The following is a 27,362-nucleotide window of genomic DNA, read 5'->3' as shown; positions in this document are numbered from 1 at the left end:
CTATAGGACAATTTGATTCTTTACATAACTAATCCCAAGCGTTGGCTCATTCATTATCAGACCTACAGAAGCCTGGCAACGTACAGCAGCAGCAAAACATTTACAAATAAAGAGAACAGAAAGCAGCCGAGCATTGTATAAAACAAGAATTAACAGACCTGTCTGCTGTGCAGCAAGTTAAAATACCTTGGTAGTCAAAGCAGGGCTCTATTTTAATGATCTAAAGTATCTACATTTACCACTGTTTAGATCAATTGAATTTTAGTGTACTTTTAAAGAGGCAGAGGGACTCAGACTAATCTGTGTAACTAATTACTAAATGCCCTGCTGTTACCCAGAGTCCTGGTCTAAACTCCAGAGATAGCAATAAAAAAACATGACCCCTGTCAGGTACAGGTAATCCCTGAGAGATCCAGCAATATGCAATGCATGAGCCTAGCCTTTTGCGAACAAACTTTTAATTGCTGCATGTTTAAAGGACACGGTTGTGCTATTAGAAACCCTGTGGTGTATTAGTCTAAAAAAAGCAACGGATCTAACACCGCTGTTAAAAGCATTACTAGAGCCACCACTATTAAGCTCAATGTAATTGACTCCCCGTGCGACGCTCAGTGTGTGTGTCTGCCACTTACACTGATATCTCATACAGTTATTTCAGGCTCCGATTTTGCTTTTCGAATGGAGTTTATTGCATACCCACATTAGTTGTTTTTTTTTTTTTGGTGTGTGACGGCTGGCATTTAGACACAGCAACACAATGCATGCAGGCTTGTTATTTCATTTTTCAAACAGGTAACAGGTGGTACTGAAGTGATTAGTTGTACAGCAGATGGACTGCACATTATACAACCCCCACCTCTGTCTCTCTCTCTCTCTCTCTCTCTCTCTCTCTCTCTCTCTCTCTCTCTCTCTCTCTCTCTCCTGTACGAAAAACAATTAAGGTGTAACTGTGGGTGGATTTAAAAAAGATACTGATTAATTATGTGTGACTGATTTGAATTTGTTCTATGATAACACTTGGATACATTTTTCGGTGTTAATATAATGTATTATTATTTATTGAAGGGTTAACTGCTTGTTTAAAGATGAATTAGTTTTGTTATACAGTAATTTCTTAGATTTGTTATATATTGCCCTTATTTATTTAATATTGCAAATACAGTATATAAATACTACTATTTTAGATTTTTTAAAGTTTAAAACGTTTTTCAAACAAGTGATTATGTTAATTAAAGTGCTTTCGTCTGCTGTATGTGATTCTTATTAGCATGGCAGTTTCATTTTTGTTTGCATGCAGTTTAATTAAGATTTGTCTTAAGCTAACTGGCTGCAACTAATAATGATAAGAAAAGGTGAAGTTGATCTCAACCGCCTGCAGAGGGCGTAAACTTGAGGCTCAAGGGTGGCTGGTACAATAACTACGATCGTTATAGTGTTGTTGAATGCCAGGGAGGGAATAATGGTATGGTGTGTACACTCTAGTACTGATCTCTAAGGGGACACAGGGAACAACATAGAACCGACAGAAGGAGGGGGAGAGAGTGAATAGTTCAGACAAGCTGCTGATCAGACCGGTTGCTCAGTTTTCCTGTCTCCCTTGTTTACAGCATAGGGGAGAAGCAACACGAATAAACCTGACACATCACAACCATGCACATTATAGAACACCTACTGCACGGTGCTGAGCTTGAATTACAGTGTCGGATCAAGCAGTCGTGAATAATATAACTAAATCAATCGATTAATTATTGAATTAAGGATTGCTCGTCTTCTTGACGTCATTTTAATCAGCTGAAGTGTCTTGATAGTGGGGTAGCATTGCGTTCTAGCGACCAGACAGGTGTTGCCTTAATTAAGGGTATTCTATTCTTGGTCCTACGTGAAATTGACAAGGAGGGGGACCCGTGATCGCAAGCTCTGTTGCCTATTGAACCTACCTGGGGCTGAACAATGCAGGTGTCTCCTCTTATCAACGAAGCACCATTGTTTTAACATCGATCCGGGCAGTTGAAATATTACAAGCCAGCTTTACTGATCCAACGATGAAGGAGACCGGGGACTCCAAAGACCAGCAGCTCACTGTAAGTTGATCATCATAGTAGCCTAGTAGTCACATATGATTTAAATAGTTTTTTTTTCATTGTTTACAGTAAATAAAAACAAGAAAGTCAGAACCTTAAATCAATTAAAAATAATGAATGCATTTATGCAAGTCTTTTTGCCCTTGTGCCTGCATTTCAAAGTCTCGTTTTAATCAAAATGTTTTATTTTTTTATTACTAAATGTTTTGAAGTAGACTAATTCTTAGAATTCAATATAATATAGAATGATCAGTGATTCATTCATTAATCGATTGCCACGTGCACTTATTCATCAATTAAAATGTCAAGACTATAACCCCTGAATTAAATACAAAATGTACCTATATAGTACATATATGCATTGAATATTTATTAAAGTTGTTATTATTATTATTATTATTATTATTATTATTATTATTATTATTAGTAGTAGTAGTAGTAGTAGTAGTAATAATAATAATAATAACTTAAGGGCACACTTGAAAACAGTACAGTATATAAACATTTTGCTTTAAATTTTCAAGTTAAACAGTTTTTGAACGAAAAATCATCTTAATAGACAGCTAGTCATGTCAGAAAACTTCCAGCCACTGATTTCAGATTTGATCGTCAATTATTATTATTATTAGTTTATTTAGCAGATGCCTTTATCCAAGGCAACTTACAGAGATTAGAGTGTGTGAACTATGCATCAGCTGCAGAGTCACTTACAATTACGTCTCACCCGAAAGACAGAGCACAAGGAGGTTAAGTGACTTGCTCAGGGTCACACAATGAGTCAGTGGCTGAGGTGGGATTTGAACCGGGGACCTCCTGGTTACAAGCCTGGTTCTTTAACCACTGGACCACACAGCCTCCTCGTGTTAATACTGTCAGCCCAGCACTGTCATGCTAATAATGAGCAATAGTTTTATTACTCTATCCTCAGCTATCTGGCATCCAGAAGAGTTGCTCAACCCTATTTCTAACTGTTAGTATTTGCACAACTCACAAACCATGTGCCCTGTCTGTGTGCCCAGGTGGCCCTGCGAATCCGGCCCTTGAGTGAGATGGAGAAAGAAGAATCGGCCTCTATAGTGGCTCACAAGGTGGACAACCAGGTAAGAGACCAATAACCCCTTCTATACCACTGCTGAGAACTCACTGAACCTGCTGGCTCTCTGATCCCCAGTACTGCGTTCTCTATACTACAGTTCACCATATTGAACCTGCTGGCTCTCAGATCCCCAGTACTGCGTTCTCTATACTACAGTTCACCATAGCGAATGTGCTGGCTCTCAGATCCCCAGTACTGCGTTCTCTATACTACAGTTCACCATATTGAATGTGCTGGTTCTCTGATCCCCAGTACTGCGTTCTCTATACTACAGTTCACCATAGCGAATGTGCTGGCTCTCTGATCCCCAGTACTGACGTCTCTGTACTACAGTTCACCATAGCGAATGTGCTGGCTCTCAGATCCCCAGTACTGCGTTCTCTATACTACAGTTCACCATAGCGAATGTGCTGGCTCTCTGATCCCCAGTACTGCGTTCTCTATACTACAGTTCACCATAGCGAATGTGCTGGCTCTCAGATCCCCAGTACTGCGTTCTCTATACTACAGTTCACCATATTGAATGTGCTGGCTCTCTGATCCCCAGTACTGCGTTCTCTATACTACAGTTCACCATAGCGAATGTGCTGGCTCTCAGATCCCCAGTACTGCGTTCTCTATACTACAGTTCACCATATTGAATGTGTTGGCTCTCTGATCCCCAGTACTGCATTCTCTATACTACAGTTCACCATAGCGAATGTGCTGGCTCTCTGATCCCCAGTGCCAAGTTATTTATTCTATACTGTATGTAATTTGCTGGCTCTCAGATCCCCAGTACTGAGTTCTCTATACTGTATATAGTTTGCTGGCTCTCAGATCCACACTACTGCGCTCTCTATAGTGTATATAATTCACTGTACTCGTGTGCTTATGAAAGCTCCTATTATGATCAGAGCTCTTAGATGCTCCCGCTTTCTTGGTTACAGAAGAGCTAACAGGTTCGGTGACATGAGACTGATGAGGATCGTTATGTGGTGAAGGCCACTGTTCTCCTTAGTCCCAGAATCCACTGCAGCTTGCATTGTTGTCACACTTACGTATGAACAATTTGGAAAACATCTTAGTATGCATCTTCCAAAACCGGTTCAGCTAGAAAATCAGCATTTGTGAACTATTTGAAGATTGCACCTGATTTATTTTTATTTTTTAACACATACACACCACCAGGAGAAAATGTTCTTACTGTAACATGCAAAACAAAAGAACATTTTAATTATACTTCCTTGTAATGCAGTTTTTTATAGATCATCCTTAAACTATAAGGTCTGCAAGACCTACAAATATTTGATGGGTAGAAATCAAGCTATAACTACAGTATGCTCTAGCATTGATCCCTCTGTTATATACAGGCTGTGGGTCTACAGGGTTATCTGCTTCTTACCCCTGCCTGGAACCTGCAGTTAAACCACTGTACACTGAAGCAGCAAACCATTCTAATTAACATTGTTGTCAACCAGGGATGAGCACAACAATATTCCCCTATTTACAAAATATCTATTTTAAAATATCTATTTTTTATTTTAAATAGAATTTTCAGAGACTATTTCTATTTCAAATACTTTTTTGAATTGAAAACCGATTTTGTAAGTTTTTTTTTTATAATTACTATTTTCTATTTAAAATACATTATTGGCAGCCTATTTTCTATTTGTATTTTAAGTAGATTTGCAGACCTCTATTTTCTATTTAAATAGTTTCCTTGACTATTTTGCCCATTCCTGTTGACAACCAGAGACTCGTTGTCTTAAATTGGCTTAAAATGAACAGACTAGTGTCGCCCAGGAGTGTGCCTTTGAGGTCCAAGTTCTGCTGATTAGCAAAAGGTGTGGGGTGGGGATGTTGCTGGCAGTGAAAGGGTTACTGGGTGTAGTCGAGACTCCCCAGGGGAAACATCCGAGCAATTAATCCTCTCCGCTTACATCATGTCAACTGAATGTAAACCAAATGCAGAGAGTGTCTTGAGGCTGTTATTGCACTGTCAACATGCAGGCAGGATTTAGGATGTACTGAGTTAAAAAAAAAAAAAAAAAAGCAAAAAAAAAGCTTTGAGACTGAAGCAATACTGTCAGTTTTACCCCTCTCTCGGTCTTTGCTCATCGGGTATTCAAAATATTTTAGTGCTCAATTGTTCCTCTAATGAAAGGGCTCCTAAACTAGTTGTGTAATCTATGTCAATCTCCATATGGTGCTGAAGGGGTAGTGTGTGTGTTCTGGGGTGGGGTTCTGTAGGCTTTTAGAGCAGGCTACTGGAGCAGACAGTCCCTCACCTGGAAGGTAAGATATCCAGAACAGTATCACTACAGATAGAAAACGTATCACTCTCCCTGAACAATGTGCTCAATACAGTTGTATGCTGTTGGTCATAGACCTTCTAGGGATGTCTTCATTCAAACCAGATAATTACATCATAATCACAGGGACTATTAGATGTGCCCAAGTTTTATCTTGGTTTACTGCTGCTGCTAAACATCAGACACTAGATTCATTCAGTTATTCATTTGCTTTATTATTTCGTTAATGTTCAGTTTAATTACCCAGTTAATGAGTGTTAGTTTTACTTTTTCATTGTGTGATACAGTTAGTGTTCACCTTTGGATCATGGTTTGTCTCAGCCATTCGGGTCATTAGCCCACATTTTGTATTTTCTAATGTAAATGGGATTTCGAATTTCAAAGCTTTCACTTATAATCGTGTCACTGTAAAGTTTTCACAGTTTTGTTTCATAAAAGCATTAATACAGAACCTACACGTTACCTGCTGTTGGGGTGACCTTGTCTTTCGTGTAATGCCCTCGCATTCGGGACACTTGCTTGTTGTCACACTCAATTAGCTGTCTGGTAATCCCCATGTCGCATATTAATGTTTCAAAATGATTGACACATTCCATTCAAAAGGTGATTAATAACTGAAATGGCACTTGCATCATGCATTTCTTGGGAAGGTGTGTTGGGTGTTGGGTTTCCAGGTCTTAATAAATAAAGCAACTCTGTTTAGCCCAGTCCTCTTGTAATACATGTTCTAGAATCACAGTATGAGACACACACAAGAGACAGCGGGATTTTCCGAGGCTCTGAGGCAACGTATAGAAGAGCTGTATACTGGCTCACCTCCCCTTTCTGAAGGCATACCAGGCTAGTAGCTGCATTGAGATTTTTGACGACTTTGTGCCAATACTACAGTTTTTCACTTACTGAGTCTCTGTGCCTAGCTAACTGGCTACAAACAAATGTAAAAATGTAATTTTAGCAAAACTGTACATCTGAAAATCTAATAATACTGAGCCATCAAAAACTGTGGATTATGAAAACAAAAACAACAGTTAATTTGACAGGGAATAAGTAGGTTTTGTTGATGGGGGGAGGGGGCAGGGGAAGTAATAAACACAGAAACACAGGTTGGGCCAAGTATAAGCCTTTCACTTGGACTGTAGGGTCAAAGGTATTAGGGACCCCTCACTCAGGGTCGTAGTTTGTGGTCGAGAGTCTGTGCAGTGTGCTGCTGACAGTGTGACGGGGTAGCAGGATGTTGCCCCTGTTGTTTCTGAGTCTATAAAGAGTGAGCGGGCCGGGCTGCAATGTCATGTTGACAGTGGAATGGTTTATGTGTAGGCCTCGTCTCCATGGCAACACAGCGACAAGGTCAGGGTCATTGTTTAGCTTTAGTGCTGAAACATCAGCTGTGTGTAACTGGGGATGGGGGACGAGGGGTCTGGGGGACTTATGTAGTCACAAGTGGAATATTGTTCTTATTTATTTTATTTGTTTATTTATTTTTATTTATTTATGACATTGGTATTTACCATATACAATAACCATGAACACAAACCATTGAAAGACAAAAGAGGGACATAGAGGGAAGTCCATGGTTGGTCTGCGGTTCATGGCTAAGACATGATTACAACCCCACACATTGTTGTAATATTGTGGGTACAGGAGGATTGTTTTCGTAGAGTTTGTCCTCTCCCTCGGACTCGCTCGCATGCTGCTGCCACAGGTACTGAGGCCTCGCCCAGCTCATACACAAGGCTTTCTTTGTGAAACAGGTGGCCGATACAAAAGATACAAATTTGGAAAAAAGAATGTAACCAACGCAGCTTGTGACGACAGAGATCCTAAAATATCTGGGCCAGGAAGACAAAGGCTTTATTTAGAGAGGCCTCCTCGAGGGGGGAGAACCGGTTTGAGGAGCAGGGTGACTTTGCAAATCCCCTTCCATGTGCCGGCGAGCAAGAGAGACAGCTAGTGTCACCACTCAGCTTTGGTTCAACGTTTCAGCTTTTTATCAGTTTGCATTCGAAAAAAGACTTCCATCGATTTCTTTCCAGCTGAAAAAAAAAAAAGTGCTGCCATGTTGGAGCTAATTTGGGTTAATTGGCTTTACATGGTAATGAACTGGTTGTAAACTTCAGTTGAGAGTTATAAAGCCATGTCTGTCTAATCTGCAAATAGACGCAGTCTCTTATTGGCACAGCAGATCGACATCGCATTGGTCTGTGAACCTGGAGACCAGATTTTGTGCACCTGGAGACCGCAGTCATTACCTCTATATTGTGTGAAGGATGCTGACATCTAGGGAATGTTTCAATTGAATTCTGAATGCAATCACATTCACTCTGAGTCAGGATCTGGGCTCTGGCTTAACCCTATCCCTTAGTCCTTTTCTTTTTCCCTAGTTGCATGTCCCCAGACATCTCTTCGTCTCTAAATGGACAAATAAATCCTATAATTATCTCAAATATATCTTTACACAAAATCTTTAAGGTCATTTTACTTTCTTGATTGAATATTAAAATGTATTTTAACTGTAAAACTATTAACGCAGGAAAAGTTCATTTTTCCAGTTACTATACAATGCATTTACCACGCTTTAATTCCTTGTGCTTTACCATGCATACACTATGCTTTGCTGCACTTCGATCTGCCTCAGTTGTAGCCCATGTTTACAGGGCAGTCTGCCCATTGCTGCTGGGGGCTATTACTGCAGTACACCTGGTCGAAGTGGATCAGCTACCAGCCTCCCTCAAAGAGATTTCATTAAGACTTGCTTAGTGCACTGCATTACGAGGCATACCAGGCTTTATCCAAACTGTAAAGGTCAAAATCTAAATAAGCTCATGGAAAAGCATGGCTTGGCTTAAACTGTTATGCAAAGAGATTGTTATTTTGATTCCTGCAAGGAAAGACTCTGCTTTCTTAGTTAATCCGTGCCGTTGACCCCCCTTGAGCAGTCTAGTAGGAGACAGCTGCCCTAAAGTGCAAACCGGTAGTGAACTGTGGGTCCAGGGCCAAACAAAATGATGTGCAGTGCAGACAGAACAGTGCATACAGCCATGTGTGACTGTTGTAATGAGTCATGTTTCTGTACATATCTGTACCTTACAGATCTGTTTTGAAAACTAGTAATAGAGCATGTGTATTACCCCTGAAGAAACACTTGCAAACCCTAGCATTATCATCGTTGAAAAAAACAATAGATTTGGAACAAATATTGTATAGTGGTCCTGGTAGAGCAGCACATTAGAACTGACACCATACCATGGCACAGCAATGGACCATTCCACTGTGTCAGCATTGGTGTGTCAAAATAATGTTATCTATGAGGCAACAGCTCTTAACATTGTTCATAACATCTCTTCATAACATATACACGTGTAATTATGTATGCACTGACCATGTTCATTGACCTATGAATTGAAGATCGAGCCCAGACTGTATTTTAACATGTGACTGATTTCTTTAACAGAATACAGAGCCTACAGGTTTTCAATAGAATTCAATGCGGTGCATTATTCTCCCTGCTCCATTGTCAGGTCCCATGCGAGAGCCTGTGTCTTTATGCCTGTGTTTCAGAGAAGCACGCTGGTGTAATTGAGATTAGAGCTCTCCATCACAGAACCAGCCAGCCACTTAATACCCATTATATAATCCTGAGACAGGGGGCACTCACAGGGCTTCAACAGCTCCTGTCACAGTCAGTGATAGAAAACTACACAGTGCAACTTACATAGCATGAATAAGAGACGTGCAGCTAACAGAATCTACTGCACGGTATTATCCCAACGGTCACTGTAGTGTGCCAAGATCATGTTCAATTTGAAACTAAATATATTCATTCTTTACCATATTATTCTGTGATTTACCATGATTAGGGTCTGTTTGTCTGTCTGTCCCATTCTACATGGTGACCATGATAACTTCATTGACCTTCAACCCTTGAGGTTGTTCGCCTGTCCCTTTTGCGAGTCAGGCAGCCCTGTGTGATGCTGGGCTCTTTTGTAAACCTGAGTTTAATCTGTCTTCGATGAAGCAGGATCGTTGTCAACTACACTGGCTTCCTTGAGCTTGTTTCTGAGTTCTCAAACCTGTCATTTATGTATTTATTTATTTATTTCCTCATTTGTAAAGAAAATTAATGTTGCTCTCCGGAGTTATCTCTTGTGATAAAGCAATCTTGATTTCAAAAGTCTAAAATGACAGCAAGGCACACAATACCTGGATTGCCTGTTTTATTTATTTACTGTTGTTATCACAGTGTTTTCAATTCTCTTATGCAGATTTATTTGTCATAAATCAATGGCCAGCTGATGAGAAGAAAACAGAAACACTGACCTGCTCACCAAGAAGAGTTTCACCTGTTCAATAGACAAATCAAATCAAAAGCATGGTAGATCACATTGTGGTAAAATGCTTGTCTTGTATAAAGGAATAAGATTTGTGTGACAACAGTATCAACAACATTACAGGTGCTACATCTCTGTGATTGACTGACTGGTTTCCCTTGATTTATAATAACTGAGGGCTGTACTCTTACAGTACTGATGCCCTCTTAAACTCCAGCACTCTATTGCGGTGATTGATGCTCTATAAACTTGCACCGATATAGATCATAGCTGATAAACAGGGGTTGGATTAGAGCCATTGCTGCTTGTTTAGGTGCAGCTGTAGTCCACTGAAGGACCTCAGGACGTGTTGAGACCTGTTGGGTGCTGGAGACATAGTAAGGTTGGCATTTGCAATGTCAAACAGTGCGCACACATGGGTCAGGGGTCTGTGCATAGCCCAGTGCAGCTCAGTGTTTAGACAAGGGGCTGGAACACGACTAGCCAAGAGGCTTTGTCCTGTAATCAAAGAAACAGTGGTTTATATTCTCTGTACACACGCAAGGGCTTTATTTAAGAAGCAGGTAGGACCCACTGTGAGCAGGAGGATGTGTTTCAGCAGATATTGAATACATCAAAACACAGTTTAGTAAGGTGTTGATTTCAACAGTAAAAGCTGCCTTTCTCTCACCTGTACAATTGAGTACCAATCAATGGCAATTAACTACCATGGAGCTTCCTCTCATTTGGGGCACTGACATTTTTACTGCAATACCAAAGCTCTCAACTGGCATTGAAAATATGTAGCAAAACTAGCAAATGCAGAATAAATGTGACCTTTCAATAACCCTAACACAAGCAAACGTCACGTAAAGCTCTGGCGCACGCTAGCTACTGAACACACCTCAGGCTTCTTGGTTTCACAAAACTGGGACTCTTGAAATGTATTTTTGCTTACGACTGTAAGTCGCCCTGGATAAGGGCGTCTGCTAAGAAATAAATAATAATAATAATAATAATAAATAATAATACTCGTAAAATACAAGTTTCGGCACACCCCAACTCCAGTCTTCAACTAGGCCTCCATTGGCATGATATTAAACAGTAAGACTGTGACAACAGCCACGTTCATCTCTGTAAATGTACCCTGTTGCATTTCCTTTAAATGTTAAACAACTTTCAAGGTAAATATTTAATTTTTGGCCATCACTCTTAGGCACAATTCTCACCATGTAGACCCTTTTTCCTTGAGTAAGGACACTGGGGATAATACCCTGTATGTCTTCCAAGAAGTGCCATGGGATCTATAATTCCACAGAGCAAGCATGACCTCAGTTTAGCCCCCTGCACAGTTGCCCCCTATACTCATGCTGTGTTGGCTGAGCTCAGGCTCGGAGGTAAGAGCATTGAAACCTGGAATGATTTGTCTTCAATAGTCGAGTGCCCCCTTGATCTGTTTATACAGCAGGTGCTGTAGACCGGTTTTATAGCTGAGAAAACAAAGCATGTAAAAGAGAACAACACTGCAGCTAAGCACCGTGTATCAGGTACGCTTTAAAATGGGCTGATGGATGTCTCTGAAAAGAGATACTCGAATCTGTACAGCGCTTTGTCACATCACCTTGCCATGTACTGCAGCACACGCAGCTGGCCAACTGACTGACTGACTGGAGAGACAGCTGGAGATCTTTCCCACAGCCTCTCACCTCCTTACCTATTCAGTTACAGTCTTCCTAAAACAGAGCTCCCTATCAGATGGGTTAAACTAAAGAAACTCTAGTCCATTAGACAAAGGTTTCAAGGTGTCTTTTCCTCTACCAGATGGCTGAAGGAGCACAGAGTCTGACATTTATTAACTTAATGGCAACAGGTGACCCTATCACTTCTGCAAGGAGGAACTGTTGCTATGGCAGCTGCTCTACTCAGCGGGGCATGGATTAAAGTCAGCAGAGAAATAAAACGAAACGAAAGCAGAAACACCTTGTATCAAGTGACCAGCCTACACAGCCTGCCAGCGACACAGATACTGGGACAGGACTGTTCTCGTTGCTTTTTGTGTTCCAGTTTTTCTCATGTGTCAGCCTTTGTTGTGGTCTGTCATTCTACAATGTGTGAATTTCTTAATCTGTATCTGCTTTATCTAGTAGTCACTTGTTTTGCAGTTTATCAGTCTGCAATCGTCTGATTGTTCTGATCCCTGATAAGAGCATGACAAGCTGTTTACAGTCAGACCTCATTTCTTATTTGCTACACTGCTTTAGATCTAACCACTAGGCCACACTACCTCCCTCCCAGTCCCTCAGCTCTAACCACTAGGCCACACTACCTCACTCCCAGTCCCTTAGCTCCAACCACTAGGCCACATTGCCTCCTTCCCAGTCCCTCGGCTCAAACCACTAGGCCACATTTCTCCCCTCCCAGTCCCTCGCCTCTAGCCAGTAGGCCACACTGCTTCCCTTCTATTTATTAAGTGAATTAAAAATGAAAGTACAAAAGTGCTGTCCATTATAAAAGTACCGGTAGTGTGCAGCAGAGTGAAGTATATCATGGCAAAGCAAGGAGAGGCATGGTATACCCTGAATGTATCTTAGTAAGGGTTTTCAGATAATGATGTCACTGTGATCCCCTCTCCACTCCAGAGCATCGAGCTCATTAGTGCATCCACTATGAAGGATAATTCTTATATTAACCTTTGTAAGCTGGGATATTAAACGCAGCCACTGAGGCGCTCCAGTCCCTCGCTCCCTGAGGTGAGATCCTGGCCACAGGCTGCCTGGTAAAAACACAGAGCCTGATAAAGTGAAGTGTGTTGCCGGTGTCTGGGGGTAAACCTAACCACACTGGATGTGCCTTGTGGACTGCATTGTCCTGGACTGTGTGTATACTTGTATAATGTGTTATTGCTATAGCGAAGCTAATAAAAGCAAACGGAGAGACCTGAAATGGCAATATTTGTCAAACAGTACATAACTGTACCATTGCATCAGGGGCTACATTATCAAATTATTAATGGCATCAGTTCAATGCATCACATGCAAGTATCCAACGCGAGGGGGAAGGGGGGGGTGGGGGGGAGTCTCAATTATGTCTTGTTTGACGTGGCTGTTTCTACATCCCATTTTTATACAGCTGGTCCTGTTATTTTAACAACGCCATGAACATGTTTACATTTTAGTTTGTAACAGACAGAAACACAAATCCCTCATCGACAGATTCTGTGCATCATTTTAAAAAGCAGTGCTCTATTCTATAATGCCTGGATCCAATAAAATGAAATAAAGCACTTGCATTTTGTTTTGTGACAGCATCGAATCAATATCGGAAACAGAGGTCCTGACTTGGCGCTTTCTTTTTTTGCTTGCACGTTCTGAACTTGAGCAGTTCAACAACCCTTCAATGCCACTTTTCACTGTGTTTACCCACATTGTGTAACCGTTCCCAAGCACACATAAAAAGAAACAAAACAAGTGTTTTAATGTAATTATATCCTCATACAAATATAATGGTGACACTTTAAAATAAGTGAATGTAATTCCAATGTAACTAAGACATGATCTCCTACTGATTTCAATAGGAAAGTATGTCATGAACTCATGCTTTTCATGTCTTCATAACATTCCCCTTATTTTAGTGTTACCAATATAATATATGCCACATTGGATTCAAGGTAATGATGTATAAATAAAATATTTTAATGAAAAAAAAAAAAAAAACACAGTATCTGGTATCACTGTGGTACAAAGCTTTAATTAAAATGAAAATGGGCAGCTATTTATGGGAGCCAGGCACCAGGAAATTGCTTTTCATTTTCTGCTTGCTCCTTCGCTGCAGCGCATAAATCTCCCTTCACTTTAATAAACCACATCTCAGCTTCTGCCTGCTAATTTATTCTTTATAGAAATTAGTAACGAGATCTGATTGCACCTATCTAAGCCACTAACTGAAGCAAAAGCCTTCCCGTGCCGGAAATTAAAAACAGCCTCACAAACACCTGAGGAGAAAGTTTGGTAATTTGTCTTCACTCACCCATTGTGCCTTTCTCCCTGGAGGGCTGAATGGGCCTTGTAATTCACGGATACATTGACAGAGTGCCAGGGTGGATCAGCTGTTAACCTGCAGAGCTTGCTGGATGCTACTAGAGTTTCCCAGAAAGCAGGAGTCACGCGTTAGAGGCGGTTTATTTTAAGCAAAACAGCTAAACTCAAAATAAACGAGCAAACAAAGCAAATGTCGCTTTTAAACAAAACCCAGGGTTTTTAGCACCCTCAGTCACGGTATGTTAACATGCTGATGGTCCGTACCTTCCCAGCAGCCCCTGCTTTGTCACTGGTGCACTGTCTTAGGTTTTTTTACTAAGGTGTACTAATCCGTAAACTTTGATATCGGTTTGTCTAATGTGCCATATTGAGTCTTGTGAAACACGTGTATGTAGAATGTGTAGTGTGTTGCTGTGTTACAAATACCACACATTGGTGCGTCTTGTCTAGTCACACGTGTATTCTGTGGGATTTCAGTACTTTTCCATTCATACTGTGATGGAAGCAGGCACGCAGTTTATAATGTGGGAGCCGTCAGGGAATCTCCTGTCTGGTTAATCGGGGAAAGAGTGTTCTTCTTCTACAGGAAGCCCCCTGTGAAGGAGGTGCACACATCTCAGAGGACCCAAGCATGGTGTTTATAGGGGGGCTGTACTGTTTAGTTGAAGAGTCTATCACTTAGCAAAGTGACCTTATTGCCATGGATACAATCTCAATAATAATCAACAGTATGACATAAATAATAAAGTACGTTTTAGTGTCAGGGTTGCCCAAGCTGTTTGTTGTATTGTGATGAAGCCTCACTCCCCCATTTCAGCCTTGTGCGTGTGTGAGCAGACTCGATCAACTCATTAAAATGGCTCAGTCTAATGGACCATTTCACACAGAAAACAGTGCAGAGCTCATTAGGGCACTTAAGAAAATGAGCAATACAAAATCCTTCTGGCACCAGCTGCCTCCCAGTAACCCAAAGCAGCCCGAGGGCCAGATGGTAAAGGATCAGTCAAGAAGCACAAACATCTCCGACACTAATCTGCATCCGACAGAAACAGCATGCTGTGCCACCTTAGAAAGGCACACGCACAGTTTTAAGTTCCACAGTTCATTATCCCTCGCGTCCTATTGCTCTGTACATCCCTGGATCTTTTGTGCAAAGGCAGGCCAGGGAAATAGAAAACCTCTGTTCTCTATGGCACCATAAATATCTTTACAAGAGACTGTACTGCAGTTTTTGTTTGCTTCCCCGAACCCCTTAAACAAGCCTTCCTGGATATCTATAGTTTCCCTGATGGCAAGTCTTTTCATTTGCCCACACTGTCAGCCTCTTTAAGAGTCTGGACGTTTCTCATTAATTTAAACCAGGCAGCTTCAAAGTGAACTGGCCTGTCCTATTAGATCTCAAGGAGTCATCAAACAGAGGCACTGCCTGGTATCTCAGTGCAGAATACCTAGCAGCTGATTCACTATTTGTCTTAGGCAGAGCACACAGGGAATCTGCAATCAACACTACCCCAGGAAAGCTATACAGTTAGGTTCAGATGAACGGTTTTACATTTTTTGTTCATGAAAGTAAAGGTCGTCACTGTATGCACTGAAGTCTCACTGAATTTAGCTATAAAAGTGTTTACTGTTTAATAGCCATTCCCACGTTCAGCTGTAAAGTACTGATCTGGATTCTAGGCACCTGCACACTTCAGGAATAGGCTTAGACTTTTAAATCCGATTCTAGCTTTATCCTCTTGAGCTTAAATGACAGATCTTAGGAGCAGTTTTGATCCTGAGTCATGTCTGAGCTGTTGTCTGAAGATGTGAATGTCCTTGACCTGAGGCCATGCCACTGCCTTCGTAACCCACGCAATTCATCCAGATGGTAATTTACAGAGCGTATATCTCTCTGTGAAACCAGGCTGCAAACTGAGGGCCAGTGAATTGATTTCAGTCCGTCGCATTCACAGGCAGGCTAACTCGTAACGAATGTACCCCTGAGAACTGCACTGTGTGCGTTAATGATTGCCTTTGGCTGCTGTTTAGTACAGGGCATTGAACTTGTGTGTGGTCAGATGGAGAAGCTGGGATTGCACCTTTGGCTTGTTCAATTATCTCAAATATCTCACGTCATCCAGATTTACTGAGCTTTAATAATAAACTTGGATGTTTGGATGCAAGGCAGATATATAATGATTTTAATGTTCAAACGGCAAGTCAGAGGCTGAACATTACATCCAAGAAGAGGTGAAACGTACACAAAACAAAGATAAGCACAACAAAAGTAAACTTTCAATATATATTAATATAACTTCTTAGAAACAATTAAGTTGTTTAGTTAGTCTGAAACAAGCTAATGCAAATTTGGACTAATACATTTCCTTGGATTTTCTAGTTGACCTTTCTTTAAAAGATGTGTCTATAAAGGTGTAAACTTTGGATTTTAGATTCAGCAAATGTGTTGGTCTTACAGAGGAATAGAAAACATACTTTTTAATAATGCTATCCTATTGCAGTTTTTAAGCAACAGTTATCTTTGTCACGACAGTTGTTTATATTGTTATTTACTATTTTTTAAAAGGAGCTGAAAGGATATCGGCACCATAATTCAAATGTATTATTACGGTTTATGAGGAAGTGAAAACACGAATGACAGTGAAGCTTCGGATCAAAATCTCAAGGTTTTCAGTTCACACAAACGCTGGCCTGTTGCTATGTATTGCACAACCAAATGTTTACGAACTGGACAAATCGTAGGAAAATGATGCAAGCAAGTCCCATTTTATTACCAAAATAAACATGACCAGTGTAAAGATCATACATGTTAGTGTGTTTAGAATCTGTTGCATAAGACTACCGTTTGATTCTTCAACACTTGACTTACAGTGCTATACTATAAAAAAAAAAAATCACAACCGTTTCAGCTCTCTGACCGAGTCAGGTAGACACACGCTGTGGCTAATGCCTTCCTTCTGCAGTATGCTGGTTAACTGGAGCCTCGCACCCTGTTCTCCCCCCTCAGATGGTTGTTCTCATGGACCCTTTGGAGGACCCTGATGACATCTTGCGTGCGAACCGCTCCCGGGAGAAATCCTACCTCTTTGACGTGGCGTTCGATTACACAGCCACGCAGGTGAGCCACTGGAACTGCAGGCACGGGATCTCCCACTGCACTGCAGCTAGAGCCTGGAGAAACTGCACACTAACTAGAGTGGGCACCTCTTTACTGCAGTGTACAGTCTGCAGTAAAGAGGTAGTGGACAGCCTTGTAATTGTATAATAAAACTGCATGGTCATTTAAAAAAAAACTATTGCAATGTGTATATATATATATATATATATATATATGATATGCAGAAATGTAAATGTCCCTGTGTCCCACTCAAGGAAGATGTGTACAGAGCGACCACCAAAGGGTTAATTGAGGGGCTCATCTCAGGGTACAACGCCACCGTCTTTGCCTACGGACCCACAGGTAATGTATTTGAATTTCATATCACCAGGATAACCAGTATTCCTTCAGCGGCTAATACCAATACAGTTTACAACGTCCTGTGCTTTCTGTTCCTTAAAAAGCAAATGCACATTTAATTGAATGCACTGTACATACAGCAACATTTAGCAAAGTACACAAATAAAACAAACATGGAAACTATCTTATTGCAGCGTTAATCAGGGCATTCATCATCACATCTGTGATAACGCGACAGGCGAAAACCAGATAAGACAGGTCCGCTGTGTACTTGCATCTCTGCAAAACAAAGGCCACAAGCTTGTATCCTCCGGGCAATCCTGGACATTTAACACCATCCTCAGACCAGCCACGCTGCTTGTCTCCCGATCCCTCAGCTCTAACCAGGAAGCCACACTGCAATGAATTACACCAATTCGTATTGATTCACTGAAATGCCATTGGTATCTCAAAATATGAATGTGGTCCCACTGTGGTACTGAATCATTTCAACAATGACAGAATATTTCAATTGTAGCTGCCCTGATTGAAGATCATGCGGTAAGGGTCCTCTTTGTGTGCAGGCTGTGGGAAGACATATACCATGCTGGGGACGGACCGGGAGCCAGGGATCTATGTGCAAACCCTCAACGACCTGTTCAAGGCCATCGAGGAGACCAGCGTTGACATGCAGTACAGCGTCTCCATGTCCTACCTCGAGGTGACTGTCTGCCTGTCTGTGTGTGTGTGTGTGTGTGTGTGTGTCCCTGTCTGTCTATCTGTCCATCCAGCTATATGCAACCATTGTTCTCCTTTTTTATAAGTGTTACTGAATGTACAAGGCTTCCTATTTATATTAGCATGTGAAACAACAAGGGATCGCTGTACAGACAGTATATACTGTTACTGTGACACAAACAGCAAGACTCCTAGGGTGAGGGGTTATCAGCAGAGTGGCTGGGATTGACTGTAAATCCTTGCTTGCCCATGTCTATATAAACCTGTGCCAGCTCCTTATCAGCCCTATTTTATCTCTCCGGTCTTCTATGTAGGGTTCCAGTGTGTGCGTGTGTGAGTGCTAACCACGCTGCGTGTACACATGGAGATAATCTCTGGGGGGGCGTGTGGGAAAGGGAAGGTCAGGCTTGATGACTTGGCGTCAGACTCCCTCCCTGCCTGTATGGGCTAGTCCAATATTGACACAGCAGAATGGGGCGTGACACACGTCAGCGCCCCTAATTGAAAATGGGCCGCAGTACTCCAGCTGGCAGTGTAGTTAACCATGCCAGTAAATGTCTTGAGCTGGAGAGAGGAGATCAGGCAGCAGCCTTATCTTGATTCACACAATACATCTGGCTCTTGCTATAGACCAGTTTGAAGAGATTGCAAGGGGCTACCTAATAGAAGCCTTTGTAAATGTTTTTAAAAGGCATCCTTGGGACAGTATGTCACATTGCACTTCCATTGATAAATATTAATATCAGAAACAGAGTAAGAAGGGCTGAGTAGGGGTTAGCAGCCTCATATCGCAGACAGTGTTGTTACATTACATTTATAGTTTGGTTCAATTACTGTCTAACAAAAGTCTCTTTTTATTGGTACCAGTTTACTGCCTTTCCCCTGAAGGTTAACTGCACTGGTATTTCAATGTCGGAGCCCCTTTGGTCAAATTCTTTTCCTTGGCACCGTCCTGGGGGAGCTGAAGAGAGTCAATCGCAGCACCAAAGCTCTTAACTGCTGTTTTATTGCCCTCCATTTTGGACACACCTGCTGCTTTTCACTTTCAAATCCATGCCTATTCCTCGCACTCAGAACACACTCTCTCTCTCTCTCTCTCTCTCTCTCTCTCCTGCTCTCCTTTCTTCTCTCTCTCACTCACTCATTCTGTCTCGCTCTCTGTCTTCTCTCAAGGAGATTTAATCTGCACAGCATGTACCTGCAAAGAAGAGCAGATAAAAATAGAATCATCCCAGGCTACAGCGAGGGTTTGCGTCAGGTCAGAGTGAACTAGAACTGTTCTTTGCATACGTTGGCTTCTCTGCGGGTCCGTTGCTGTGTGCCTTGTTCCTTCGGCAGGCTGGTGGTTCAGGGTATTGCTGACTGGACTGAGTCCTGTTTCAGATCTACAATGAGATGATCCGAGACCTGCTGAACCCCTCCGCTGAGTTCCTGGACCTGCGGGAGGATTCGAAAGGAGTCATCCAGGTGGCTGGGATCACCGAAGTCTCCACCATTAATGCCAGGGAGGTGAGCAGATTATCAGCTGAAAGCAATGCCTGTCAGCAAACCGTTAAACCCAGAACCATCATTCCTGATCACACCCTGCATCCCTCCCTTGCACCCACTCTCTACCTCTTTCCCCTTCCGTCATTCCCTCACCCAGCCTCTATCTATCCCCTCTGTCTCTCTCTCTCTCTTCCCCATCCCTCTCACACTCATTCCTCCCTTTACTCTTTCTCTTTCCCTTCTTCTATCTCACTCTGTCTCTTTCTCTTTCTCTCTAGATCATGCAGCTCCTGATGAAAGGGAACAAGCAGCGCACGCAGGAGCCGACGGCAGCCAATCGGACGTCGTCTCGCTCGCACGCGGTGCTACAGGTGGCGGTGAGGCAGCAGAGCCGCTGTCGGGACATCCTGCAGGAGGTGCGATTCGGGAGGCTCTTCATGATCGACCTGGCCGGCTCTGAGCGGGCCTCACAGGTACACACGCCTCCCAGAGAACCAGCCCACGCCTCCCAGAGAAGTAGTCAACACCTCCCAGAGAAGTAGTTCACACCTCCCAGAGAACTAGTCCACACCTCCCAGAGAACTAGTCCACACCTCCCAGAGAACTATTCAACACCTCCCAGAAAAGTAGTCCACACCTCCCAGAGAAATCTACATCTTCCTGAGAACTAACCCACACCTCCCAGAGTGCTCTTCCATAGCACCCAGAGAACTATTCCACACCTCCCTGAAAACTATTACAAGTTTCTCAGTGGGCTACTTCACACCTATATCAGAGAGCTAGTATACACTGTTGTTCATAGTGAGTCGGTAAGGTGCTGACTGAATCCAAACTGCACCTCTGTCATCTTAACCCCTGCACGTCGACACCCCCCCCCCCCTTTTCCTCCTCACACACACCACTGCACCATCCTGTGAGACTGTGGAGCTACATAACTGGTCGCTATGTGGACGTGCTACAAGAATACTTAGAGACAAAAACACCTCCCTTATATTAAAGTAGGTCCAGTTTAAGCATGTTTGTCAGGAAGCTGTTTGCTAATCTGTGTTTGATACTTGATACATCGAGGGACTGTGTTGTTTAATCTGAGTCCAATGGCAGATGAGCTGACAGGGAAGAGGTTTAAGAGCACCCCCTGGTGGTCAGTCTTTGTATAAAAAAACCTCTCAATATAAAATTCACATAAAATGTTAGATACACTTGATTCCTGAAACCGAGCACTATGTAGTCTATATGTAAATACCTGACCCTCGCTTACTCACCCTCTTTGTTTCGGTTGCAGTAAGTTACCACATTAACCCGTCCCCTCTCCCTCTAGACTCAGAACCGCGGTCAGAGGCTGAAGGAAGGCGCTCACATCAACCGCTCCCTGCTGGCGCTGGGGAACTGCATCAACGCGCTGAGCGAGAAGGGGGGCAACAAGTATGTCAACTACAGGGACAGCAAACTCACACGCCTGCTCAAGGTAACGGCCTGCCTGCACTGCATCTACAAGCTACCAAGCAACATTACCACTCAATACTGTTCTTATCAGTGTTTAGCTCCACAGTTCAGACAAATAGTTGGCCCATTTGTCTTTAAATGGGATATTCCTCACATGACTGATTCAGTGTTTTTATGCACCTGAAATCTCTGGCATGCACTCTGTATCTGTAATAGATCAAAGCTGCATCTCCCCGGTGTCAGACAAACTAACAAGATCCATTCTGATTGGCAGGATTCTTTGGGTGGGAACAGCCGCACAGTGATGATCGCCCACATTAGCCCCTCCTCCACTGCCTTCGAGGAGTCACGGAACACGCTGACGTACGCTGACCGTGCCAAGAGCATCCGGACACGGGTAAGGAACTACATAGAAAAGATTAACATGTCGTTCCTTTTTTAATAACGCCGATGAACTTCCATGACATGTTCTTTAAAACAAAAGACCTTTCTCAGGCATCTGCAGTCATGCGTCTGTGTTGAAGTATTTCTTGCTGTCTGCCCTTATTCCCCAGGTGAAGAGGAACCTGCTGAACGTGTCCTATCACATCGCCCAGTACACACACATCATCTCAGACCTGCGCAGCGAGATCCAGCGACTCAAGAAGAAGATCGATGAACAAGTCAATGACGGGGCCAACATCCGCAACGTGCAAGGTGAGCCGCCAATGCGTTCGATCACAATCCCAGCGAGAGAAACCTTGGTGGAGAGAGCCAGGCTCAGCGTGTTTGTGGAAATGCAACAGAAGTGACAACCAAGCCTACAATCAGTGGATACAGTCACATGGTCAGGTATTAGAACCCCACACCCACTTTGGTGCCTTCAGGATAGGCTCCTAATACCTGCTGCACTGGAAAGGAGTGGATCTATACTGTTGCAGGATAAATGAATGGGAAAGGAAGCATACAGAAAAACGATAAGGGACTTGCATTGAAAATGTTTGTTCAAGTTACCCCTCTACCCCCAGCGGAGGTGCAGGCCCACTCCACTAAGCAGGACCGACGAGAGATGGAGAGGCTCCGTGGGCAGCTCATCGATGCCTTCCACCAGCAGATGGAGGTCCGGAAGAGCCTGATGGAGCTGGAGAACAACAACATGGAGATTCAGATCGACACCTCCAAGCACCTGCTCACCATCGCAGAGTGAGTACAATCCAGTCTCTGACCTCTGAACGAACCCAACACAAACCAGACTGCATTCTGATCTCGCACATGCACATAGTCCCAAAGTAACGACCACCTGGTATCCCGTATAGCCCAAGCATTAACAACCTTTCCCTCTTGCCTCCCTCCCTGTCCGTGCTTTAGCTGGGAGCAGGAGAGGTCGCGACGGGCCCGGAAGTGGCGAGCGGAGCAGCGCAAGGAGAGCTCCAGCAAGGAGGAGAGCGAGAAGGATTCGGACACGTCCGAGGAACCGTTCACTGGCATGGAGACACACGAGGTTGCCATGGCGAGGGAAAACCTGGCCGCCCTCATGTCTGCGAAAAAGAAGGTCCGCAAGCAGAAGGTACATAAGAACAATAGAGCTTTCCAGGGGCAGGGCAGATAAAAAGCTGAATACTAGCACATTATGTGTGTTTGAATAAATAGCACCATAAAGCAGGGATATAACGGGTGTCACTAGATTATCGAATCTGCCATTTAATTTACTTTATAGATTTGCCTTCTCTGCTTTGCATTGCTTTACCACGGTATACTGCAATAATATTCTGGAAGGTCCTGATTTGCTGCAGTCTCAGTCCTGCCTGTTTTTCCCCTCCGGTGCTGCAGGTGGAGCTGGAGAGGCGGTTCCAGGAGATCCGGGTGCGTGCCCAGCGGCTGGAGGAGATGCTGCCGCAGCGGGTGAGCTCGGAGGAGCAGCGGGAGGTGCTGAGGCTGCTGTGCAAGGTGCACGAGCTGGAGATCGAGAACGCAGAGATGCAGTCCCACGCGCTGCTCAAGGACAACGTCATCCGGCAGAAGAACTACGTGGTGCAGCGCTTTGAGCAGCACCGCAGCCTGTGCGACGAGATCATCCAGCAGCAGAGGCAGTTCATCGATGGTACAGTCTCCTCGCTCACTCACTCACGCATACAGACACCAAAAGAGACACAGACAAAACACAGACAGGCACAACAGAGACACACTCGCTGACACAAACACACACACACACACATACACACAGACCTACCTTACTACACTTGTGATATTATATTGACACATTATTGAAAGTGTTGTGTTGTGGAATGCAGTAGCTGATACCTGGTGTGTGTTTCCTCTTAGATCACAACCTGCTGGTGCCTCCCCAGTTGCAGGAGCTGTATAAGCTGTACCTGAGGGAGCTGGAGGAGAGGAACCTGGATGGGGTCATGGCTCTGGACAAGTTCACCATCCGCTCACTCAAGGTACTGCCAAAATCCTTTAATACACCAGCAGGGTTCATGGAGCAATACCACACCCCTGTTAACCTCACTGCCCATCCTCTTTCAGGACAGCTCCCTGCCCAAGATCCACCTGCCTGAGAAGGGCCAGCACCCCATTCAGGATATGGACTCGGACCAGGAGAGTGTGCGCACCATGGGCTCGGAGACCAGGAGCATCCGTGGGAAAGCGCGCCGGCACACCTTGCCTCCCATCATCCCTGAGCCGGAGAGGTGAGGAAGAGTCTTCAGTACCTCCAGATTGTGTCACAGGGATGGAAGCTCAGGTGTCTTCTTTCCTGTGTGTTATGGTTTTCTTCTCCCTAACCCCTGTTGCGTTTGTCTCCCTAGCGACAGTAACCGGGTCTTCAAGACCAGCCCCCATGCAAGGCGGCTCAAGCACTCTGCGGTCATGACTCCTCCCCCCATACACCTCAACGGAATGGTGAACCAGGAGGTGGGACTCTTCCTTACAGTTCACTGTCACACTGTGGCTCTGAGATGAAACGCCAAAGTCATGTCAAAATGCCTTTTCGGAAAAATGTACCCTGGCTCAAACTCATTGTTCTGCGTTTTTTCCCCCCTGCTTTTCACAGTATGCAGCCCATGGCAATGTGATGAGCTTGAGCAATTTCGGCCACAGCGTGAACTCACCGAGCAGCAGTGACAACTTCACTGAAACCCACCTGACTCGCAAGGGTGAGCTGACAGCATGGGGAGGAGGGAGCAGGGGGTGTGGGTGGAAGGTAGCCTTTCAGATGTATGGACGAAGCACTCTGACTAGCCCTGCCCATCCAGATACTGTAATTACTCTATTAGACCGCACTGCAATGTACAATGTAATTCAGCCCTTGTATGTTTTTTGTACTTATGGTTTATAAAATACCCTACATTTTACACCAAGTAGAAAGGCAAGGCATATTTTAAGAGAGGAGATTATGTTTGTGCTATGACCCTCTGATAGCCCTGCAGCTTGCATAACGGGGGTTCTACTGTATAACAACATATAAAACAATACAAGTATAAACACTTCTCAGCCCTCCATTGTAACTGTCACTGGCATTGCAGAACTGGGAGGGTCTGGTTCTGTCCAGGCAGTCTGTTCAGCTGTCTGTAGAGGTTGGCTATGCTCATTGCAGTTACAGTGTGTTAACCCCTTCCCCTCCAGAGCGGAATCAGATCATGACGGGAGTAAAGAGCATTGCAGTGAAGGCGGCCCGCCGGCGCTCCAAGGTGCTGGAGGGAGACCCCCTGAGGCTGCTCCCCGCTGCGGACCCCTCCAAAGAGAAGAGCAGCATGTCCCTGTGCTCGCTGGAGGAGAGCGAGGACCCCCCGGGCCCCCTGCGAGGCTTGGCCCCTGGGTTTGACAGACCCCCCAGCCCTGGGATGCAGCATGCAGCCAGCGAAGACAGCCTGTCCAGCAGTACCACCGATGGGGCGGGGCCTACACACACCTGGACACGCCCACACCCGCGCAAGGGCGGAGCCAAGAAGGCAGTACAGAGGGACCCCGATGTCGAGGCCAGGAGACGGAAGAGGAGGTCCAGATCGTTTGAAGTCTCCGGGCAAGCGGTCAGTAACCATCACTCCAAGCTACCAAGCAACATACCGCTCAGCGTATAACTTACTGATTTTGAATTTTGTTTTCTTGTTTTGGGTTTTCAAATGGCTTTAAACTTAATATGATACTTGGGGTTGTGTGTGCTACATTGTTCCATAGTTAATGCTTCTGTGGACTGCAGGCCTTGTTGGCTGTCACTCTGTGAACTGAACTGGCATGCTCCTTTTATATTTAGCAGCACAAAGGTTTTGAATGATCAAAATAATGTAGGAGAAGAATGGATCTCAAGGAATTATACTGATAACATCTTATTGCCTAATAAGCTGATATTTTTATAATGGCCCTGTAAGGCAACAACCTTTTTAAACCTTCTCTTCCTCTCTTTCTCCAGCTCCCGAACTCCAAGAGCACGGCCCCCCGATTCCGCCCGCTGGACAGCACCTCGGACCCCCGCATCCACATCAACGGGCAGCCTGCCCCCCTGCCGCGGCCCCAGGGCAGAGGGCTGCTCCCACTCTCCAGGGTCAGACTGCCCCAGCAGGGCTACCACCCAGGTGAGGGACCAGAGCTCCACGGCCATCCTGCACCTTCTTCAATACTGCAGTCTGGAAGTGCTTAGAAACGCTTAGGGACTAGAATCCAAGCTGTATCAGTCAGGTAGCTGCAACTGCACTTGATGTTACCAACAATAAATGTGATAATTACCAAAGTAATTTAATCCGGAGCTTGTTCCCATTGACTCCCAGTATATCCTTTTTTATTAGATTTAAATAACATACATGCAATCTTATATAATACAAACATATTCTCAAATCTATACCTTAAACTGTCATGCATGTATAAATCTATACCCATACCATCAGTGATAATTATTACATAAGAGCAATAGTATGATAACAAATACTAAACAGTCTATTTTTGTACCTCATTTATAAATGGGGCCCATGTTTTAAGGAAGCATTGTGCCTGGGATATATCAATGTATGGACAATAGGCAGAGCGTGATATTAACAATCAGTGGGTTTTACTCTATTTTTTGTTGTTGCAGGGCCAGCCACGGCAGCCTCCGACTCCTCCTCCTCCAGCGTCCCCCTGAACCGACCCGGGAACCTGAAACGAGAGCCCCCTTCGAAACAGAGGCAGCCCCTCCTCTACATCACCACCACTGGAGCACGCAAACACTGAACCGGGAGCACAGACTGACACCCTGCAGCCCCCACAATGCAGCTTGATTTCTCTATAAACAAACACCGAGAGTCTCCAAACCGCTCCCACCCCACCCCCACCTCCTGTGCATTTAATAGTTTGCGTTTTCAGGACTGAGGCTACACGCAGGCTCAAAGCGTTACCGAACACTCAAGATGTGCGATTCAATAGGAAAGCAAACCTGTTCACATTGAAAAATACAAAGGATGAAGGTTCAATCTGAGCTACGAGGCTGCTTCAGTGGAAACAGTTTGTGTTTGTCTTTTGACTGGCCACAGGTACAATAATCATCCAACGAATGTGTTTTATAATCTAACATAATCTGGAACCAAAAATAAGGTCCAGAAAACAAAAGTTTGGACACAGCTGGTTAACCTGTTTGCTAGTGAGTCTAGTGCATGCAATCCATTGAGACGTGCAGCTTTTACAAGGAAATCGAGGAAAATGCTATCGGCACATATAACAAAAACAGTTAACCCATATATGCATAATATATACAGTACACACTATGTTTAATCACTTTGCAGTGTTTTAGTAGTTGTAGGTGCCACAGTACAGTATGACATGCCACTCTGTCACAAGGAATAGGGTCCTGATTAGTGTAGAGTCTCTTGGACTGGGGGACACGAAGGGAGGGGGATACTTGTAGTTGCTACACTCTTACCAGCAGGGGGAGTGGTGGTCATGCGATGTTTTCAAACCAACCAGGAAACTTAAAAAAAAGATTTTATTGTTTGAGCTCCTAAAGTTATCGCAGACAGCAGGGGTTGTTGGAAGATATTGTCGTTCCACAGTGTCCCGCCTGCATCAGCAATCACCAGTCACCTTCGCTTGAACACTATGAAGAATACGAGTTCAAAGGGGGCTTTAAAATATTGATATTGTCTTTTTCTCCTCGCCCCTGACAGACAGTGCTTAACTATAACAATATATAACCTCTCTGAAACTGTTTGCTTTTTTATCGTTCTGAACTTTTAATCTACATCACATTTTGTAATTAAATATTTGAGTCTTTTTTATGCTTTTTTTGTAAATTATGTATTAATTTTTTTTTTCTTTTATAAAGTATTATCGAAAAATGTTACAATTTTTTTTTTTGATGTTTCTTGACAGTGCCGGCATTAAACTGTTAGCCATTTACAGTGCCCAAATAATGAGGTGTCTTTTACAGCAAAATGCCAGATTCAAATCAAGGTAACAAATACATGATGAATCACTGCTGTGTACACATTTGAAT

At 43.7% G+C, this 27,362-nt stretch overlaps 1 protein-coding gene across 1 annotated transcript; it reads left to right on the top strand.

Annotated features, from left to right (window-relative positions):
- The first annotated feature begins 1,458 nt into the window (after positions 1-1,458).
- LOC117424290 (kinesin-like protein KIF19) lies at positions 1,459-27,270 on the top strand. The gene is made up of 20 exons (XM_034040502.3): positions 1,459-2,081; positions 3,101-3,181; positions 16,823-16,933; positions 17,188-17,275; positions 17,836-17,972; positions 19,373-19,498; positions 19,756-19,950; positions 20,796-20,942; positions 21,195-21,317; positions 21,475-21,616; positions 21,928-22,102; positions 22,268-22,466; positions 22,730-23,000; positions 23,222-23,343; positions 23,429-23,592; positions 23,710-23,815; positions 23,955-24,057; positions 24,527-24,930; positions 25,311-25,473; positions 25,968-27,270. Exons 1-20 carry the CDS (start codon positions 2,043-2,045, stop codon positions 26,102-26,104), a joined length of 3,033 nt encoding a protein of 1,010 aa, XP_033896393.3. The 5' UTR covers positions 1,459-2,042; the 3' UTR covers positions 26,105-27,270.
- Positions 27,271-27,362: the final 92 nt, after the last annotated feature.

The sequence above is a fragment of the Acipenser ruthenus genome, chromosome 19 (assembly GCF_902713425.1).
Source record: "Acipenser ruthenus chromosome 19, fAciRut3.2 maternal haplotype, whole genome shotgun sequence".
Classification (NCBI taxonomy): Eukaryota; Metazoa; Chordata; class Actinopteri; order Acipenseriformes; family Acipenseridae; genus Acipenser; species Acipenser ruthenus.
Note: the sequence above shows the minus strand (reverse complement) of the source record. Positions and strands in the feature narration are given on the sequence as shown.

Coding starts and splice junctions, on each gene's coding strand:
- LOC117424290 (XM_034040502.3), top strand. CDS start 2,043: ATGAAGGAGACCGGGGACTCCAAAGACCAGCAGCTCACT. Junction 2,082..3,100: donor CCAAAGACCAGCAGCTCACT/GTAAGTTGATCA, acceptor CTGTGTGCCCAG/GTGGCCCTGCGAATCCGGCC. Junction 23,816..23,954: donor ACGGAATGGTGAACCAGGAG/GTGGGACTCTTC, acceptor TGCTTTTCACAG/TATGCAGCCCATGGCAATGT.